General features: G+C 49.0%; 3 protein-coding genes across 3 annotated transcripts; 2 read left to right on the forward strand and 1 right to left on the reverse strand.

Annotated features, from left to right (window-relative positions):
• Positions 1-3,587: 3,587 nt before the first annotated feature.
• ENH_00070060 (glucosamine--fructose-6-phosphate aminotransferase (isomerizing), putative) lies at positions 3,588-5,781 on the reverse strand (the record flags this gene model as incomplete). The annotated part of the gene is made up of 2 exons (XM_013577470.1): positions 3,588-4,196; positions 4,468-5,781. 2 exons carry the CDS (start codon positions 5,779-5,781, stop codon positions 3,588-3,590), a joined length of 1,923 nt encoding a protein of 640 aa, XP_013432924.1.
• Positions 5,782-9,906: 4,125 nt separating this feature from the next.
• On the forward strand, positions 9,907-10,809 carry ENH_00070070 (hypothetical protein, conserved; the record flags this gene model as incomplete). Its single annotated transcript, XM_013577471.1, has 1 exon — positions 9,907-10,809. One exon carries the CDS (start codon positions 9,907-9,909, stop codon positions 10,807-10,809), a length of 903 nt encoding a protein of 300 aa, XP_013432925.1.
• A 4,993-nt stretch (positions 10,810-15,802) lies between these two features.
• Positions 15,803-17,248, forward strand: ENH_00070080 (hypothetical protein, conserved; the record flags this gene model as incomplete). Its single annotated transcript, XM_013577472.1, has 5 exons — positions 15,803-16,008; positions 16,141-16,283; positions 16,418-16,661; positions 16,853-16,958; positions 17,114-17,248. 5 exons carry the CDS (start codon positions 15,803-15,805, stop codon positions 17,246-17,248), a joined length of 834 nt encoding a protein of 277 aa, XP_013432926.1.
• Between the last annotated feature and the right edge of the window lie 128 nt (positions 17,249-17,376).

Raw genomic sequence — 17,376 nt, forward strand, 5'->3', positions numbered from 1 at the left:
GCGCCAGTCGGCCTACACCGGGCAAAGGGCTGGACGCGAGGCCGGTGCCGCAACTCAGACATTGACCCTCAGCAAGGGTCATCACCCAGTTCTATTATTCTGGGTTTCCTGAGCCTTACAATAATATGAACTCAACTGTACATGATTGTTTTGATGTTGAAGTCGTTGACCATTATTATAGTGCTTTCATCCTAGTCAGACACGCGTAGTCGCCGACTCACTACACCTGTGCACTACAGGCACCCTCGCGACAAATGTGTCTTCACCACCTTCAGCTTGAATGAGGCCGACGTCAATGGTTTCGTCGCTTTTGTACATAGGTTGCTTAAGCATGGAAATTGCGGAAGAGGAAGATGAGGAAGAATGTTCGATCCAGTGCCAGATTCTCGGTCCGCCACGGCGACTCATTGAGACTTTGCCACACTTTTGGAACAGGAGATAAAGTAAACTGCAGAACTTATCTTATTCCCTAGTGAGTAATTCAAATTCACGAAAGACAGACAGAGTTGCAACCAAACACAAGGTACATGAACCACTCACAGCTTGGGCCAGAGGAATTCTGAGGCCAGTACGGTCGTTCTGCACTGTGCACACGCCACTGAAGATATTCGCTGTTCTGGTGAGACATTAAAGCTCAAATTTTCTCGTTTCCAACACAGAAAACTGTCGCTCATAGCCAGTTCACCATATTTATGTCAACCCGAAGCGAGCACCTTCGCTGTCGTCGGCTACTGCGCCATTTCTTGCCTCCAGTTTCATTTACAGTTCCCCTGATCGGTCAATTCATCCCTAAAAAATGTTGAGAGATATTCTTTTTGCCACATGTGTGTTTTTGAACAATACTGAAATCTTCTGGGAGATGCACCTAGCTCGCCTCGATCCCACAGGTCATACGTACGCTCGCTGCGCGCAGGTTTGGCACATTTTTTTCACCTCAGTGCGAGGCCGCCGCTTCGAATTCTTTGCGCGTAAAGCTCTTTGAAAGCCATTCGAATCCACAGCTCTTTACGTGAATGAAAGCCCAAAGTGTGATCGTTAACGCGCATGGCCAAATGGCTAAATAAAATAGGCTACACATGGGCTCTAACAAATAGATAAAAACAGATACAAGGTTACTGTGCGGAGGCTGTAGGAAGAAGCCAAGAGGAGTTGGACACCACGATAACCAATATGGGAAGTTTGGAGGAAAGTTAGATTTCGGTCTTAATATGGCCACCGGGACCTAAGCCAATGGCGCCTCTGCAGGAGACAGCGAAAGTTAGAAACAAGTAGTAAAGGTTTCAGCTGCAATCGCCTTAGCGTAACGGAGTTTGGCCTACTTGACAACACGCCACAGGCTCTAGTACTTCGGACCTGTGCAGCAACTCTACAATATTTGATTGGAGAGCGCTTCAAGTGCACTAATTACCGAGGTACGGCTTGACTGAGCCTGTATATCAATGATGGAGTAAGGCCCTAATGGCTCAGTCCTTCATGCACAGAAGGGAGGAGGAAGTCACCAGTGCAAAGCTAGATATATCGGCTTAAAGACACAAAATACGCTACGTGAATCCATGAATTGCTGGCTAAGAGTTTAGCTAATGGTCCAGAGCCACAAGCAGTCCAAACTAGCATCAGGAAAGAAATCCTGGAGGCACTTTCGGAGGGGCCAACAGGCACTTTGCTTGTAGGTCTTAGTGTCAGTACTGCTCAATATCTGCGTTAAAGGTGCGCACAGGGCTTGCAAAGCATATGAAATTGGCAGTGATGTTCATAAGCAGCGAGGCGTCCCTGAGGTCCCTTGTGGCACTGCTTCGCTCAGGGCTATATCACGATCCGCAACTGGAAGGCGTTCGAACTACCAAAACCTGGGCAAAGACGGAAACGATTAAAAGTTGATGCGGGCTGAGTTCCCTCGCACCTTGCTGCGGGCCTTCAGCGATCCAGGAATCTTTTCAGAAATGTGAGGCACATGGGGCTCCAGGGGGCAACGATGGTATGTTTGGATGCAACTGACCCACATTCTCTCCTGCTATATACCTTGGATGGTGATTTGGATACGTTGAGCCGGTCGCTATCTAGCTGTCCGTGTTTTGTGCACACTCGATATGCGGCCTTACCGACGCATCTGCACGTTCTCGCACAATTTGCACAACGCAGGCCGGTAGTGGATCTTCTCTACCGGTTCGGTCCACATCGTAGTCGGCTTGATATTAACTGGCTGCACTTTGCACTGGAAGCCCTCTAACAGCGGCCTCCTTGTAGATCATGCAAGGATCACGAGGACGGTGTGGCACGAACAAACATGGTCGTCACGGCTAAAGCTTATCGGCGGAAATTCCAGGCCGTAGGCCGCAGTGTCGATGTGCTCTGCAGTACTAAGCAGGTCACAACAATTGGGCTTGAACGAGTAGCATCCAGTTGTAGCAGTTAAGTGCTCTCTTCTCAGCGCCACGGTGTCTCCTACTATCGACGGCACGCTATTTGGAGTCAGCGTACGTCATTTGTTGCCCTTTCGTTCTGAAAACGTGGTCCTACGCCCCTTCGCAGACTTTCGGGAGTAGTTCGGTCACTGGCGCAAAACCCACGGCCTCAGCAAAGCAAAACCTACAGCGCTCTGCTTCTTTCTGAGTATACACGTATTGACACAATGGAATAATTATGTTGCTTCATCGATGCACTACCAGTTAGGATTGTTTCCGTGCCGTGCCTCCCAGCTACGCATATAATGGCTCTTTTGCTAATTCCCGGATTAAGCTTCTTCTCTGTGCTCTACTTCAGGAGGCCGCATTTTGCAGTGCTTGAGGCATGCCGTGCTGATGTAACGTGAAGTGACCGTGAGAGCTAGCCTTTTGGTGAAGTTCATCCGCCACTGACGGAGAGGACTTGCCAGTGACTGAATACGACTTCTCACGTCTATAAGCCCAAGACTGGGAACCGAAGCCCTATAAGCAGTTCAAAACCTCGTTTTCACATGCAGCAGAATTCGTTGCCCTGGCTCAGCAGCCCCACGTCATTGGGGCGGCAACCGACGATTAGCTCTCTGTAGATAGATGCTACGAGGACGCAAGGACGCCAATAGCAGATCCTACAAGCGACGCCATGTTATCTGGAAACATTTTTGCCCTCTGCATCAAATGTGAATTATTGAGAGTACTGTATTTGTAGTAGGCTAGATAAACATTCAGTGAGGGCCAAACAACCCAACCCACTCAAGCAACAACAAGCAAATGCCTACATCCCTCTACAGACAAATAATCCATTTGCTGTGGGCACTGCTTACACGCGCGTGAAAAGTGTGGTCTATAAACGAGCTCGTTACACATATTTCGCTAAGGGGGCTAGCTTGCTCGGTGGTCACTGCCGATGATGCTGAATCCATGCATAATGTAAACTACCACGCGAACTAAGGCACAAAGAGATAATGCAGCATTTCTCACGACCTTATTTTTGGCGCCTTTTGCGTCTCGGAAGAAGACTAGCGTTACCACCGGTTTAGAATCGACTGCGTACGCAAGTAATAGTCAGCAGCGCTGCTGCAGCATTGCGCGCAGCAATTTAAAAAAAAACGTCTGCGTAGCCTCGAAGGAGGCCCACCGTTGCTAAAGCTAGCTGACTGTTACTGTCTTTGCGAGGCCCCTAGGCTTGTCCGGGTTTATTCCCCTGGCAATAGAGAGTTCATACGCCAAGAGCTGCAAAGGGACCGCGGCGAGCAGTGCTGTAAGAGGCCCATTACTTGGGATAACGATGTAGTCGTCTGCGACATCCTGCACCAGCTCAGGGAAGTCGGTTAAGCAGATCAGGTATGCACCTCTCGCCTTCACTTGCTGAGCCGCGTTGAGCATCAGTGCCGCATGCTGGTCCCCGAGAACAATCATAATTACGGGAGTTTGTTCCTTGTCATCGATCAAAGCAAATGGCCCGTGCTTCAAAGCACCCCCTGCAAACCCTTCTGCGTGGATGTATGAGATTTCCTTTATCTTAAGTGCGCCCTCCAGAGCCACTGGATACCCGAATCCTTTACCGAGCACAAACAGTGTCTGTGAATCTTTCAACTTCTCAGCAATACGCTTGCAAGCTCCATGAGCATTCAGCGTCATACCGGCATACACGGGAAGCCGGTGCAGCGCATCGAGAAGAGCACTGCAACGATCTGGATATTCTTCGCTCCGCAAGTTCTGCCAAAACCAGCTCGCCACCAAAGCAAGCACGGTTACCTGCACACATTGGCGCAACTAGCATTCACCATACTACGACACACATGTGAAGTGAATTTGCTTTGAAGCGCACGCCGCAAGCTAGAAACTTGCTGCTACTTAAAGATGCGATCTGAGCAGATACAGCGACGTCTGGTGAGTACACTACAACTTATGATCCCAAACTCGGGTTTCGCCGCAAAAAATCCCTTAGAAGGAATTGTATGGCAGCTTAAATGTTACAAAAGGCTGATCTGTGTTGCATAGAGACCTCTTGAGTTCTTCTGCTTACTTGAGACGTGAAGGCCTTTGTGGAGGCGACCGCAACTTCTCTACCAGCATTGAGGTACACACCACAGGATGTCATACGCGCTAAAAGAGACCCAACTGAGTTTACGATCGAGAACTTTCTCACGCCGTGCTCGTCGGCAACTTGGCAGGCGCGAATAGTGTCGAGCGTTTCTCCTGACTGGGAGAGCAAGAGGATTCCAGCATCGTGCTTGGGCAGGGAATGTTGTTCCAGTTCAGTCGCATCTATGGCGCGTACTTGATCAAAACAAGCCAGCCACTGCATAAGTTGCTCCCCGTACATGGCCGCATACAGAGAGGTGCCGCATCCCGCTAGCAACAAATTACGTATTGCCAGCAGGTCAGTGTTCTGGTCCAAACCACCCAGCTTAACTCGGTTGCCATGAGCCATTATTCGCCCGCCGTAGTTAAGGGCGCGGGCAAGGCTCTGCGGCTGCTCAAATATTTCCTTCAAAGTCCAGTGAGGAAATGGATCTGGAGAGGTTGCTACTGTTTCAGAAGAGATGCGGTGCATATCTCGTGACTCTAGGAGTTGGTCAATTCCCTTGCTTGTAACAATTGCTATTTCTCCATCCTTAAGCATGAGGTATTGGCTAGTATGTCTCGCCAGGGCGGCCGGCTCAGATGCAATGAACACCTGCCCGTCACTGCTGCCGACCAGCAATGGCGAGCCGTTGCGTGCGAGTACAATTCGATCCGGGTAGTCTTTGTGAATTACGCAGAGACCCCAAGTGCCCTGCAGCTGAGAAACGCTTTCTGCCACAGCGTCTTCAAATGAACGCCCAAGGTCCAGCTGGTAACCTATGAGGTTTGCAATGACTTCCGAGTCCGTTTCCGTCACGAACACACAACCCTTAGCTATGAGGTCTTTTTTTAGCTGCGCGAAGTTATCGATGGTTCCGTTGTGAACTAGTGAAATTCGCTTTTTCCAGTCCATGTGAGGGTGCGCGTTGGTGTCAGTTTTGCCACCGTGAGTCGCCCAGCGAGTGTGCGCTATGCCAATGTGGTGGCCTCCATGCTGGCTGGGCGCTTCTCTCTTCAGGAGCTGTATGCAGTCACTTGTTGTTCCCCTGCTGGCAAACTTCGTTGTAGTAAGCTGCCCATCGTTCCCAATTGTGGTCATCCCACAGCTATCGTATCCCCTGTTCTGCAAAATTTCGATTCCTTCCATGAGAACTGGCTCTACATCACCTGTCCCAATGTACCCAACAATGCCGCAACAGCGGGCGGCGGGCTTATCTCTGCGCATTAGGGTCGATGCCAATCCTGCTGCAGCCACTGCAATACAGGTCCCCATGAGCACAGAGCCATCACAAGCTGAGCTAGAGCGATTTCGGTCCTGCTTCCAGCTGCTGCTTCGGCTTGTGCTCGGCAGCAATAGTACGCATCCCGGATCAGCAACAGCCCTTGCGGCTGCAACCGAAGAAGAGTGGCATCGATTCGGATAGAAAGCAGCCCAACCAGTTGAATTTCGGGTTCTTGATGATGCAGCGAACTTCCGATAAAGTCGCAAAATGCCGGAGCGGAGGGGACTCATGATGGCGTGGCCGATAACACTTCGTCCCAAACTGTATCGAAAAGCTCAACAGTTTAGGATATGATAAGAGCTCTTCTTCAGGGAATGCATGAATACGTAGCTACGGTTTCGTAGCCAAAGTTCACCAGAGACACTGAAGAGCTCCTTTGGAGTAGTCCAGCAGTCGAGCAACAGAATCCTTTTGCACGGGAACGGGAAATTGTGAGATTTCCGGTCACGAGATATGGCCTACAGCGTCTCAAACTCACTTCTTATATCGGCGAAGCAGCCAAGACACTGAAAGGAACTGAATATTTCGGTCAGCTTGCGGCGTAGCATTGCGAGTTCACTCACGCAAGCACATTGTGAAGTACAGACGGCACTTCATGGAATTGAAACGAGATCTTTCCTTTTAATGCGAAATTTATAACGAAATAGTTTTTCATAAATCGCCTACTAAGAATTGACACTTGATTGGATGGACAGCTTCTCGTGGCCTGCAAGGTCGCCTACGGGCTGCCTTTCCTGCCGTGTCACCCGTGGGCGTCTCTCCGGGCGTTTGAGCAGTTCTACTGGTCACAGATGATGAACTTTTCAATTTATATACTCGCTTTATGTAGATTTGAAGGACAAACCTGGGTGCTGTTGCTATAGGCCTGAGCACTTGCTCAGCGAGTGTATCTGGAACCCTCTATAGGTCACTCAAAAATCGTTTTAGAGTTTCTATATGTGGACGTTACAGCAGTCAAGCAGTAACTCCTCCAGTCCCTGTTTCTGTTTAAATGTTTCCAGCATGATTACGAGTGTTTTGTTAGCTTTGTGGGCAGTGTAGCACCGTAGGCATGTGTTTGGGTTCGTGGTTTGTCCACATTCATGCTACCCTGTTTTTGTCAAAGTGCTTGGCTTACAGCATTAGTCTATACACATCGCGGACCTTTCATATTGACACCGCAGGTGCTTCGGTCCTGCTACTCGTAGTCCTTTGTCTAATTCTATGTTGGCCGCGCTCTGCATGCAGTCAAGGCTCAGCAAATATAACACTCCTCTGCCTCTCTGTTATCCCACATGACGAGCTGAAAGGATACTGGTAAACAGTATATCGTGTTCAAAGATGACTTCAGATCATAAGTTTCGATAGCTCAATCCCTTTAACCTCGCGAGCGGTTGAAAGCTGATGCATGGGAAAATATAAGAACCCGTGTGGCCGGTCGTCAGTTCAATGCCGTAGTAATGCACTCCAGGGGTCCATTGATTGAACGTAAGTATTAAGGGTAGGAGGAGGCATTTTTGTGGGTGCCCCTTTCAATATTGGCCAAGAATTCTTGAATGTGCAACTTTCCTGAAGAGGCTGGCATATATTTGCGCGACGGGATATTGTCTAGTTTTGTTGTGCGTCACAACCCTGCAGACTAGCGACGCCTATCAAGGGCGTGGCAGCCAGCCTTCTGCTACAACCTTTTCAGCATTTTGAGACTGTGCTCTCTAGCTACTGCATCGCGCTTCTTTACTGCACTCCCGCTAAGGAACAATGTGAGGCTTCCTGCCTTCGCTCCAAATTGCTCTACGGAAGTATTTACCAGAATATTTTACCCTCTATTATTAGATTCCTGGTTATAATGGAATCTTTTTGTGTCCCATTATAACGCAGCCTGTATTTGTGGTAAAACTGCGACACTGTGGCATTTTGTCGAGCCATATTTCATCTTTTGCTTTCCTTTAAAGAAATGCGCTTGTACTAAGCTACTTTCCCTTGGCATATGTCATGCTTCGAGCGGCCATTAACCACTCTTCGTTACGCCTTCAAACTAGGAACTTCCCCTGTGCGCAGGGAGCTGCATTTCTTTGCGTGCATGTGAGAGCTGTTTGGGTCTCTTCCTGAAGCAATTTTCGGGACACTGCAGGTCCGTTCACCACAGAGTATTCAGATGCTGAAGCCTTCATTCGTGATCACTTGGGAAGTCGGCTTTTCGCAGCTGTGTCAGCCTTATAATAACTGAAGTGTCAGCCTTATAATAACTGAAGAGCTTAAAGGCCCCATAGTTGTGAAGTCTTCAACAACCTCTTGCCATTTGTCTTCCACCACCAGTTGCGCTTCTTTCATCATAATTTCCGAATTCCTGAAGCTGGACTGGAACTGTCTAGGGGCATTTTCATCTCTAGGCTCCTCCAAATACTGCTTCATAGATGAGATAGAATCACTTCTGTTTGCCACAACCAAACATCAAAAAAGCTTGTAGACACATCTGCCCTGAAGCTTCAGGCTAAGTGATAGCGGTTGAAGATGCCTACCGATTACTCTAAGTGTCCCCACATAGCGCAGACAGTACCCTTCTCACAGAGCGTAGATGGCTATCATCACGTAGTGCACATGTGGGTGATACAACGTGCTGTACATTTTTCGCAACAGTATTTATACAGCAGCATAAAGCGCATTTAGCCTACAAGTAGCAGCCACTTGAAACTCAAGCAGCAAGCCTTGCTACAACTACGGTGAGTTGGAGCATTTTGCATTGTCCTTTGAAGAGTATTGTGCGGTCAAACGTACTACGGACAATTTGGTCGACAACGCACACTGATGAGCCATTGTAAGACGGAAGCCATGCGAGGGAGTGCCACAGCCAGATTCATCGTGTACTAACCTGCCTTGAAGCTTCTAGCGTCCTATAGTTCCATTGATCAGGCAAGTGGTTCACGTAATGCCTCCGGCAGCGCATAAGTTTTGCTTCTACTCACTTGGGTTCACTAAAACTGTAAACGTGGATTTACTAAAAGTGTGACGTTTTGCGAGTCTCTGCAATTTGGACGGCCTTGAAGAGGAGGGGACTTAGAAAGCACCGGCTCTACTTCTGCCTCTGTCTTTGTTCAGCGCTGCAGCAGCAGCACTGCAGCAGCAGAAACAAAAAGGCGAAGAAAGGCCCCTGCAGCAGCTCAGCACAGCAGGCGGCAGCCCACCAGCTGCAAGCCAAACTCAGAGGGCCAATCTGCTGCCCGATAACCAGCGGAAAAACTCTAAGCTGGAGGTGCTGCTCTGTTCCCTCTGCGTCTGCATTCCTGACTGAGTGTCGGGGTAGGATTCAAGATGATGCTCTCTTTTTTTCCTTTTCTTTGGCCTACACCAGGGCATTTCTGAACAGCCACCATGTGACGGTCCTTGACTTTAGGGCAGTGGCTCTGCCATCACGATAGCTGTACACGATGGCAAGACAACGCCAAAATGAATGCCCGAAACATGTGTTCGTAAAGCGCTTCACACTAAGTGATATCTTGTACTGATTTCAAACCCGACAGCCACACTCACACAGGCTGCATAGGAAACCTGAAAAAAACAGCAAACGGTGGCCAACTAGAGAAGAGATGATTTCTTTGCTCTTGATACAGTGGGGCAATATATGGTTTTGTAAACTTACACTTCAATTACAGCGGAGAACTGAGAGGTTTGGTTAGCGCATCGATGGACAAGCCTGTAGCGGACCTGAATATAGGTCGGTCCTAGGTAATGAGTACACCACACAGTGAGGCTGATTTACAAATATAAATAGAATGCTCCTGCTTTTTTAGACTCAAGAAAGGTTGGCGCTTACCGTCAATCGATCCTTGTTCTTTAGACTCAAGAAATGTTCGTGCTTCGTCTGTCGATCGGAGAACGCATGCGCACGTTTGAGGACAAGTTGCCGCTCATGGCATTCACAGGTAACTAAGCGCTTCGATATGAGGTGGTCTTTGTGTATTGGATTGCAAATATTTGACGCTGGAACCTCGCCTTTCCGTGGTTGCTTTCATTTATTGCTGCTTTGGGGGAGGCGATGCAAATCGGCAGCTCCTAGGGTTTTCCATCCAACAATAATCTTCTAATTTTCTAAATCAGTAGCGCTTCATCCGGAAGGAGAACTGAATTTTGGAGACAAAATGTGTCGCAGAAGCCGCTTTTGCAGATATTCCACAGTGGTTTGTCACATTCTCGCGATGACTGCCGCTGTAGATGGAGCTACCACGACTTACCCAGAGCAGACACTCACAGCAGAGGACACCCTGGCAGATTACAGCGATACCGCCTTGCCCTATCCTGTCGTGAGCCCTGGTGAAGCTCGCAAGTACATGCAATCAGATGCCACACTGGAATTTCCCGGGAGGGCCGGATACACAGAAGACGTTCTCCCGCTGGCTTCTACAAGCGTGAAAGTACATCAGCCTGCGAACCTTCAAGAAGGCCCTCACAGCACCAGTCTGGCGTCAGGCAGCAGTTGGTCTCCGCGAGGGAGCTCAGCAGAAAACCCATCTAGCCCACTCTATGAAGACGGTGCAGGGGGTAATTTGGCCGTAGATTCATATGCGATGGTCCAGCAGCCAGGCGAGCGCCTCAGACCGGCGGAAAGGGTTTCTCTGGTCCTGAAGCTCATGGTCTTATCCTTGCTTTTAGGATGGATGTTGGCTTCCTATGGCTCAGTCGCGGAGGCCGGTAGTATTGACCTGACCCGTGCAGTTCTGGCTCTTTGGACAGTCGCTTTTGTGGCATCTGTGATCCAGAGGCCAGTGCACTCGCTTTTGTCCCAGTCTTCCGCGGGAGAAGGCGGCTCCAAGCGCGCTGCTGGCAAGCACGGACGGAAAGAAGCTAGGAAAGCTAAGCTGCGCTACATCCTCTCCAAGGTGGTGACTTTCCTCCTCACAGTGGCGACCATCGTCTTATTCGGACCAGCTCTACTCTTTCTCATGTGGGTTTTCCTGTCTCTGGTTCTCGCTGCCATTGTAAGCATCGGGTTCAGTGTTCTGTTGTATTCTCCAGTACCTGGTGATAAGCTGCGGAGTACGTAGAATTAATGTACTCACCAACTCAGATGCTGCTTCCGTTGTCATGGTGGTTTGGTCGAACACTGAGTGGGCACTGAAGTAGTAGCTAGCTGGCAGAGTGGCTCTTTTCTGCAGTGCCAGAGGCAGAGCCGAATCGTTGCAATATATGCGGTCGGTCAAGGTTTTTTCGTGCGTAGGCGGGTTTCCGTTACCTCTAGTTATGTCCCGCTTCGTCGCTCACCCCACTTAGCCTTCTTTTACTGCAGCAAAGGCGTAAAGCAAAGTACGGCAGCAACGGTTTGTCCTAGTGCTGGTGTTCCGCTTTATTTCGTCCACCGTGGGTATGTTCCATGGGACATTTTTGGCAAAATTGCTAAATCATGCAGATTGCAGTGCATTCGCGAGGTTCCTTTTTAGAGAGGCTGCCGTTAACTGACAAGAGGGAACGTGGGATGTGAATGGACCCTTACTGACCCTTGCCAAACAGTATTTGTGGCTGCCTCTCTGTTGGGGCATCCCGTCTTCTCGTATCCCCCAAGGACACGAATTGCTGGCTTTTCGCTGAACGTCTATATGCGTGTCCAGTGGCGAAATCTGTGATGGTGGCTACAAGTTTGTGCAAGTATTGCAGTTGTTTATGCCGCCACCTGTTAGAGCCTCAAAGACGTGGGCTTTTCATCACTCACTGGCTGATTCCGGTGGGTCACATCTTCGCTAAATCTTGTGGGATACTTTTTCGTTTCTACGAGCAAAACAGTGGCATTTGTTGTTACTAAGGTTACTGTCACATGTCCGAGCATGGCATAGGCGGAGTCTCCGATATACCTCTAGGCAAGAGCAACGGCTGCGTGCAGTCTCCGTTAGATGCTTTGTCAGCAACTCTTAAAACGCTGAAGCGTCGTCAGTTCTTCAGTAGCCCAAGAATTATCTTCTCATTACGTAATCCTTAATTATGTTCTCAGTACGTAATCCGTAGGTTTTTTCCCGATATATGCAACTTTTTGTGGGAAACTTGCTTCGAATTTATGCGCTACTATTGGGGCGTCGTTACTTCATTTTGGCTTAAATTTGGTTTCTCGAGATATGGCCGTGTATGGGCTGTATGAACGGATCAGGCTTTGCGTTATCAGCCGCAGCAGTTCAGCAGAATATTAGGCCGCAGCACCAAGCTTCTTGGCGCATTTAGTAGGCCTTGGAGTAGTCGATGGATTTCGCCACTGGACTATAAGCTGGTTTGACGCATCAGGTAAGGCATGAACGAACGGGACCGAATGCTTCGTCATCAAAGCCGACACAGTTGGTTCTACGTCTGTCGACCGCATACACATAAGGGTGAAGTGATGTTATAAACATTTCCAGCCTGGTCGACAATTGTCTTGGTCTGCTGATAGCTCTGTAGCACCTGCCGAATTGTAGTACAGGCATATGTGATGTGAAACGACCACCGGCGCAGTCCGTTTCCCCTCCCATTACTAGCGCCTTTGTCAATTGTGTAGGTCCGCCTAAACCGCAAAAGACTCACCGGAAGCTCGGAAAAATATCGGAACAACGCCTGCATAGCCTGGGTTAATTCTTTTGCAGTGCAGAACCTCTTATGTCATTCTGTAGCGGCGCCTCTGCAGAGTTAGGTTCTGCATCCAAACTTGCACGAAGCGTTACTTTTATGGAGAGTTTTTCTGTGGTACATTTGTGGTGTGGTATCGCAGTTGTAGATTTTCTGAGCTGTGTAGAGTGCTGAACGGTAACTTTCAGTTCCACAAAGGATGCATGTGGCGGTCTGCAACTAAAATGGTGCTCCTGACCATCGGGCACCAGCGTGTTCTAGAGAAACAATGTCTCCGTAGAGGAGTGATAGCAGTTCTGCTCTAGTAGGTGCAGCAATAGCACTTGTCTGAGGAGGAGACGTTCAAGGCGGCGGCAAAAGCAAAGTATGTACTCGAGTAGCTGGAGAAGGAGTTTCTTCTGCACCTGAACTGCTCCTAGACGTTTAGCTGGCTGGGTTCCAGGTATCTCCATTGTAGCATAGTAGAGTGCATGGCAGGGAGTCTTTTCCACCGTCAGACACACATGCGGAGGCCAGATATGCAGCCTACTGTGAGCCTAATATGCGGGAAACCTTTTGGAAGGTTAAAGGCTAGGATGCTTCAATGTTTAACAGATATAGCTGTGTTTTAGTTTCAGCCGATAACACTCCTTGACGTCGACTTGGCTAACTACCGTGACGGTTAACAAGCGTGTGTGCGTTGCATACGTTTCAGAGGCTCATATTGTTGAATTTACCTCAGTCGCATGCACTTCCTAATAACTTGGGGGATTTAGCAGCCATGAAGGCTTTGTACACTTTGCAGTGGAGCATGAAGGAATGTCAGTGAGCCAAGCCAAAACAATGCCTGCTGTTTTCCAGAAAAGCATGAGATAATCTTCTTGCTCCTTAGTGTCGTGGAAGCACCAAAATAAAGGGTGATGCTGCAAAGCTTCGAATGCAGTTCTCATTTACATGAATTTTGATGGTCTGCTGTACAAAGCGTAGACAAGCGCAAAGCCCTATCTTTCGAGCCGCGCCCTTTTGGCTAAGCGATTCAGCGAGTCGAAAACTGTTCACACGTACGCAGCGTCTCGCTCGTTGCAAATACAATCAAAACACAGTAGGTTTTCCCACAACAAAAAGGGATATCTTTTAGAAACAGCGGTTTTTCATTCAAATGTAAGTCATACTTTCCTTTCAAATACCATTAAATGGGAGAAACATGTGAGCGAATGCATGCCAATGCTCAACTTGTTGCCTACCAAGAGGCCGCGTCGGGCTGCAACTGCTGTATGCAAACCGGCGGCATCTCACGTTTGTTGCTGCAGAAGCTTGGAGTCCGAGCACGGATAACGCCGAAATTATGTACTGCTTGGTGTCGAATACTGCAATTTAGGCTCTCTGGATTTCTTCGTCACAGAAACGCATGCTACTTCGATACAGAAAACAGGAGAAAGTGCCTAAGGCTTCCACAAACGGATAACTTTTCTTCCAGTAAACCTGCTGGCTTAAGCAGGCTCCTGATCATCCTTTTTCCTCGCTATTACACCCTCTTTCGGCGCATCATAGAGCTATATCTGACGCCTTGCTTCCAGCATTTTCTGAGCAGTCCCTCAGTTGTTTTATGTTTGTGCTTGTTGTAAACGGCCACAGTTTGGAATCTGTGAAAGGCTAGCATTCCCAGCGCGGGGCAAAAGCACGCAGAATATATCTAGGTAAGGCGTTTGCGCACCATCGATAACTCTTTGCACGCCATCGATGACTCGCTAAGTGACTTCACTCTGGACGTGTCAACTCTGTGGCGCTATTTCCTCAATGCGTAGTCTTTACAGTAAGCATGGCGCATATACCCTCGAATGAAATGTTGCTGACTGTCTCAGTAGCATTCCATCTGTTTGTATTCATGACTTTGACGCTGTTGCCCGCTCTCGATGCCCAAAATCTAGCTAGCTTGCCGCTCATATTGGTAAAAATGTTGGTTCCAGTTATTTTTAGGTCCTCTGAACCATCCTACGCTGCAGATTAGGCAAGAGATAGGTCCTCTCAGTAGTCGTAGTTATAAGATGCGATGAGCTAATTGTGTCGGCAAAACCAGCCTTGTAGAATGATGGAATATTTGAGAGGCTTTTAGATGTCTTCTTCGGCATAATTCATATGAGTAGTTGACTTTCAAGGTTCCCTTCTCAGAGAGCTGTCACGTTCAGCAGGCCCGGTGTCTGCCAATTTCCTCAAATAGACAGACGGTATCCATACAAGCCACTGCGATCTCTGGGCAAGGAATGGAACCACCTGTCCTCTTTTCAGGTATATTTTTTTTTACCACTTGTAGCGGTGCCCTGCGTAGGATTTACCGGAATGTTGCGGATGTTGTTTTGTGTGGAAGTCGGATGTTGGGCTCTGCAAAGCCCATGTATACTCTGCAAAGCCCTTGTATATTGTCAAATGCTCGGCACCTGTAAGACACGCCGTCACAAGCCAGGAAATGTACTATTTCTTTTGCGGCATAATTATGTGACAGGCTACAACGCTAATGGCCTCTCAACGGTGATCGACAGCTGACACTACATAGGCTTGGTCAAATAGATCACGTTGAGTCTAACTGAATCAGCGCAACTGCACAGCAATATACCAAAGCGGAATTCAAATCACACTGCACATACAACAGATACACTTAGCGAACGCAGGTTTGAATGCTTGAGAACGAAACACGCCACAGAGCAGTGTCACACCAGTGCCGACACCGGCGCATTTGCTCGCTGGGTGGACGTGGTTGACAATGTATTACCTGAAGTATGTTATTAAAAGCAAGTTTTAATTTTGAGCCTTCGCAGCGTGAAAACTTTAAAAATGAGCACTGTTGGCTGGCTCGCCACATTTCAAACTTTGAGGCATCTCGCTGTTCTCCTGTGCTGCTAGAGTCCTTCCAGCTGCTTGTCGGCCAGCATGCCGAATTCGGTCTTGCCCCTCTTCTACTTCGTTTCAAAGTTCCATTTAGCCATTTAGTAACATTTCCAGCGAGCAGCGCATACTTGAAGACTGTGTCACACTGAGCAATCCCTTCGAGCCTTCAGTATCCGGTGTCTCAACGGGGTGCTGGCCATTGACTTTGGGTCGGCTGAAATTTCTTCCGGGACTCAAGGGCAACAAACCTCACCTTAAAATAAGTGATCTATGTAAAGTAGAACGGAAGCTGGTTTTACTTTGGTTGCTTCATGTGTTCATGAGGACACCAGCCGCCGAGGAACCGGGCTTCCACTGGACAGGAAGACGCAATCCACGCAAAACACCCAAAAGTTTCACTGAATAGTTGAGGACGCTCCTGCTGTTGCCAAAGTAAAGGGACTATTTGGAACGTCCACTACTTCATATCTAAGAATACGCCGAAATTGCAGGGCACAGCTAGAGTGGAGCGGTACTTGACAACCGTTGGTTCCTTGGGGGAGGCTGGTGAGCCTCAAACGAAGCAATAAAGTCTCACCGTGCGGAAGTATAATGAGAGATATTCAGGATGTAGACGGGAATGCCCAACTGCTCGAGGATGGCAAGGCAGTCTCAGAAAGCGCCGCCCCTTCCAGCACCTTAGTCGCGAAGGAGGCAGGCGCCCGTCGCAGGCACATGCGCAAAGCTCAGCGCCTGTTAGTGTTCAATGTAGGTCTAGGCATCCTTCTGGGCTTATGTGCCGCGTCCTTTTGCATAAAGTACGTTGCAGCTTCCCCGCAGCACCCAGTTAGCACTATACGAAGCGTTTCACGGCCGCGGAACTTCCAGCGAGTCACTTGGTGCGGCTGGAGAGACTGCTGTTTTTTTGTCTCTGCTCAACATTATTGCAGGCCTGGCTTCGGGTATCCTTGGATGCCACACCGCCTCCAGCGAGTTCTACTTCTCCTGTTTGCGTGGGAGCTGCTGCTGTTTTTTGTCGCCCCTCCAGTTTGCTTGCTGTGGAGGCTGGCCTCCGCAACTGGCTCGGACCAAAGTACGGCAAGTGCAGACTAGGCTCTTGGCGTAAATCAAAATTAACTGTTTTACTGGCGTCTACGTGGCTTCCCACGTTCTGCAGAACAAGATAGTGGAGTTACTCGCTCGTGCGCTGTGCTTGATGCTCCGCAGGATCAGATAAGCAGCGTGATTCAGTGTGCGTCCTTCTCTTGGCTGTTTGCGAGTTTGGCTGCGGGGTCTGCGCGTCAGCAATGAGCGCGTTCAGTATCTACACTGGAAAAATACTTCTTGCGCAGGATGCCACGAATGGCTTCATTACACTGCTTTCTTTCGGGATGGGGGCTTGTCTTCCCTTTTCGCTCTTTGGAAACCCAAAATTCCGCAACGCGAAGAAGATCAACAGTCGAGCGGCCCGGTAAGGCCGGAGGAAAAGGGCTGGGAAGGGGCCAGGTCCTGAGCCCACGTTGACACAATAGTTCGCCACAGTCAAAACGCAGGCAAACGAAGGGCCCCACACTGAAAATTGGAAAAACGCGTGATTTAGGAAGTTGCCGAACCTAGTATCCATCTGAGAAGAACTTAGTACTTGTGGATGTTCCAATTTAGGCTTGAGGCAGAACTCTGCGTGACGGGAGCGATACTAAATATGATACTGGCTCTCTCCGCAGCGCTGGCACTTGCACAATCAAGCCTCCCAGGAAAGAAGCTATCGGTGAGTACGGAAATGTGATTGGTCGAAGACCAAAGAGCCGCAATCGCCGGATGCCACCTATAGCGCTATACAGCATCTTCACTTCAGATGGACCTGCCAAAGTAAGACGTAGATCGCTCGCTGCCGCCCTGCTTTGAGTATTTCCGTGCTTACAGGTGCTCGGAGCAGCAGAGTATCCGGTCATGTTTGTTGGGGCCTTACTTTTAGTGAAATCTCTTGCTCATTTCACGAGGGAGCTCCTGCACCACCGGAAAGCAGCATCTGGAGCAAGCATGCACCCAGAGCATTAGCTTCATGAGTGGGCAAATATGGTTTTCACACCGTGGGCCCCCACCAACAGATGGGTTGGTTGCCACAGAACAGACAGAATCTGATCCGTGGGGCAATTGTGAAACTCCACAAAAGTAAACGTACCGTC

Source organism: Eimeria necatrix, genomic scaffold, assembly GCF_000499385.1.
Source record: "Eimeria necatrix Houghton genomic scaffold, Enh_scaff67, whole genome shotgun sequence".
NCBI lineage: Eukaryota > Apicomplexa > Conoidasida > Eucoccidiorida > Eimeriidae > Eimeria > Eimeria necatrix.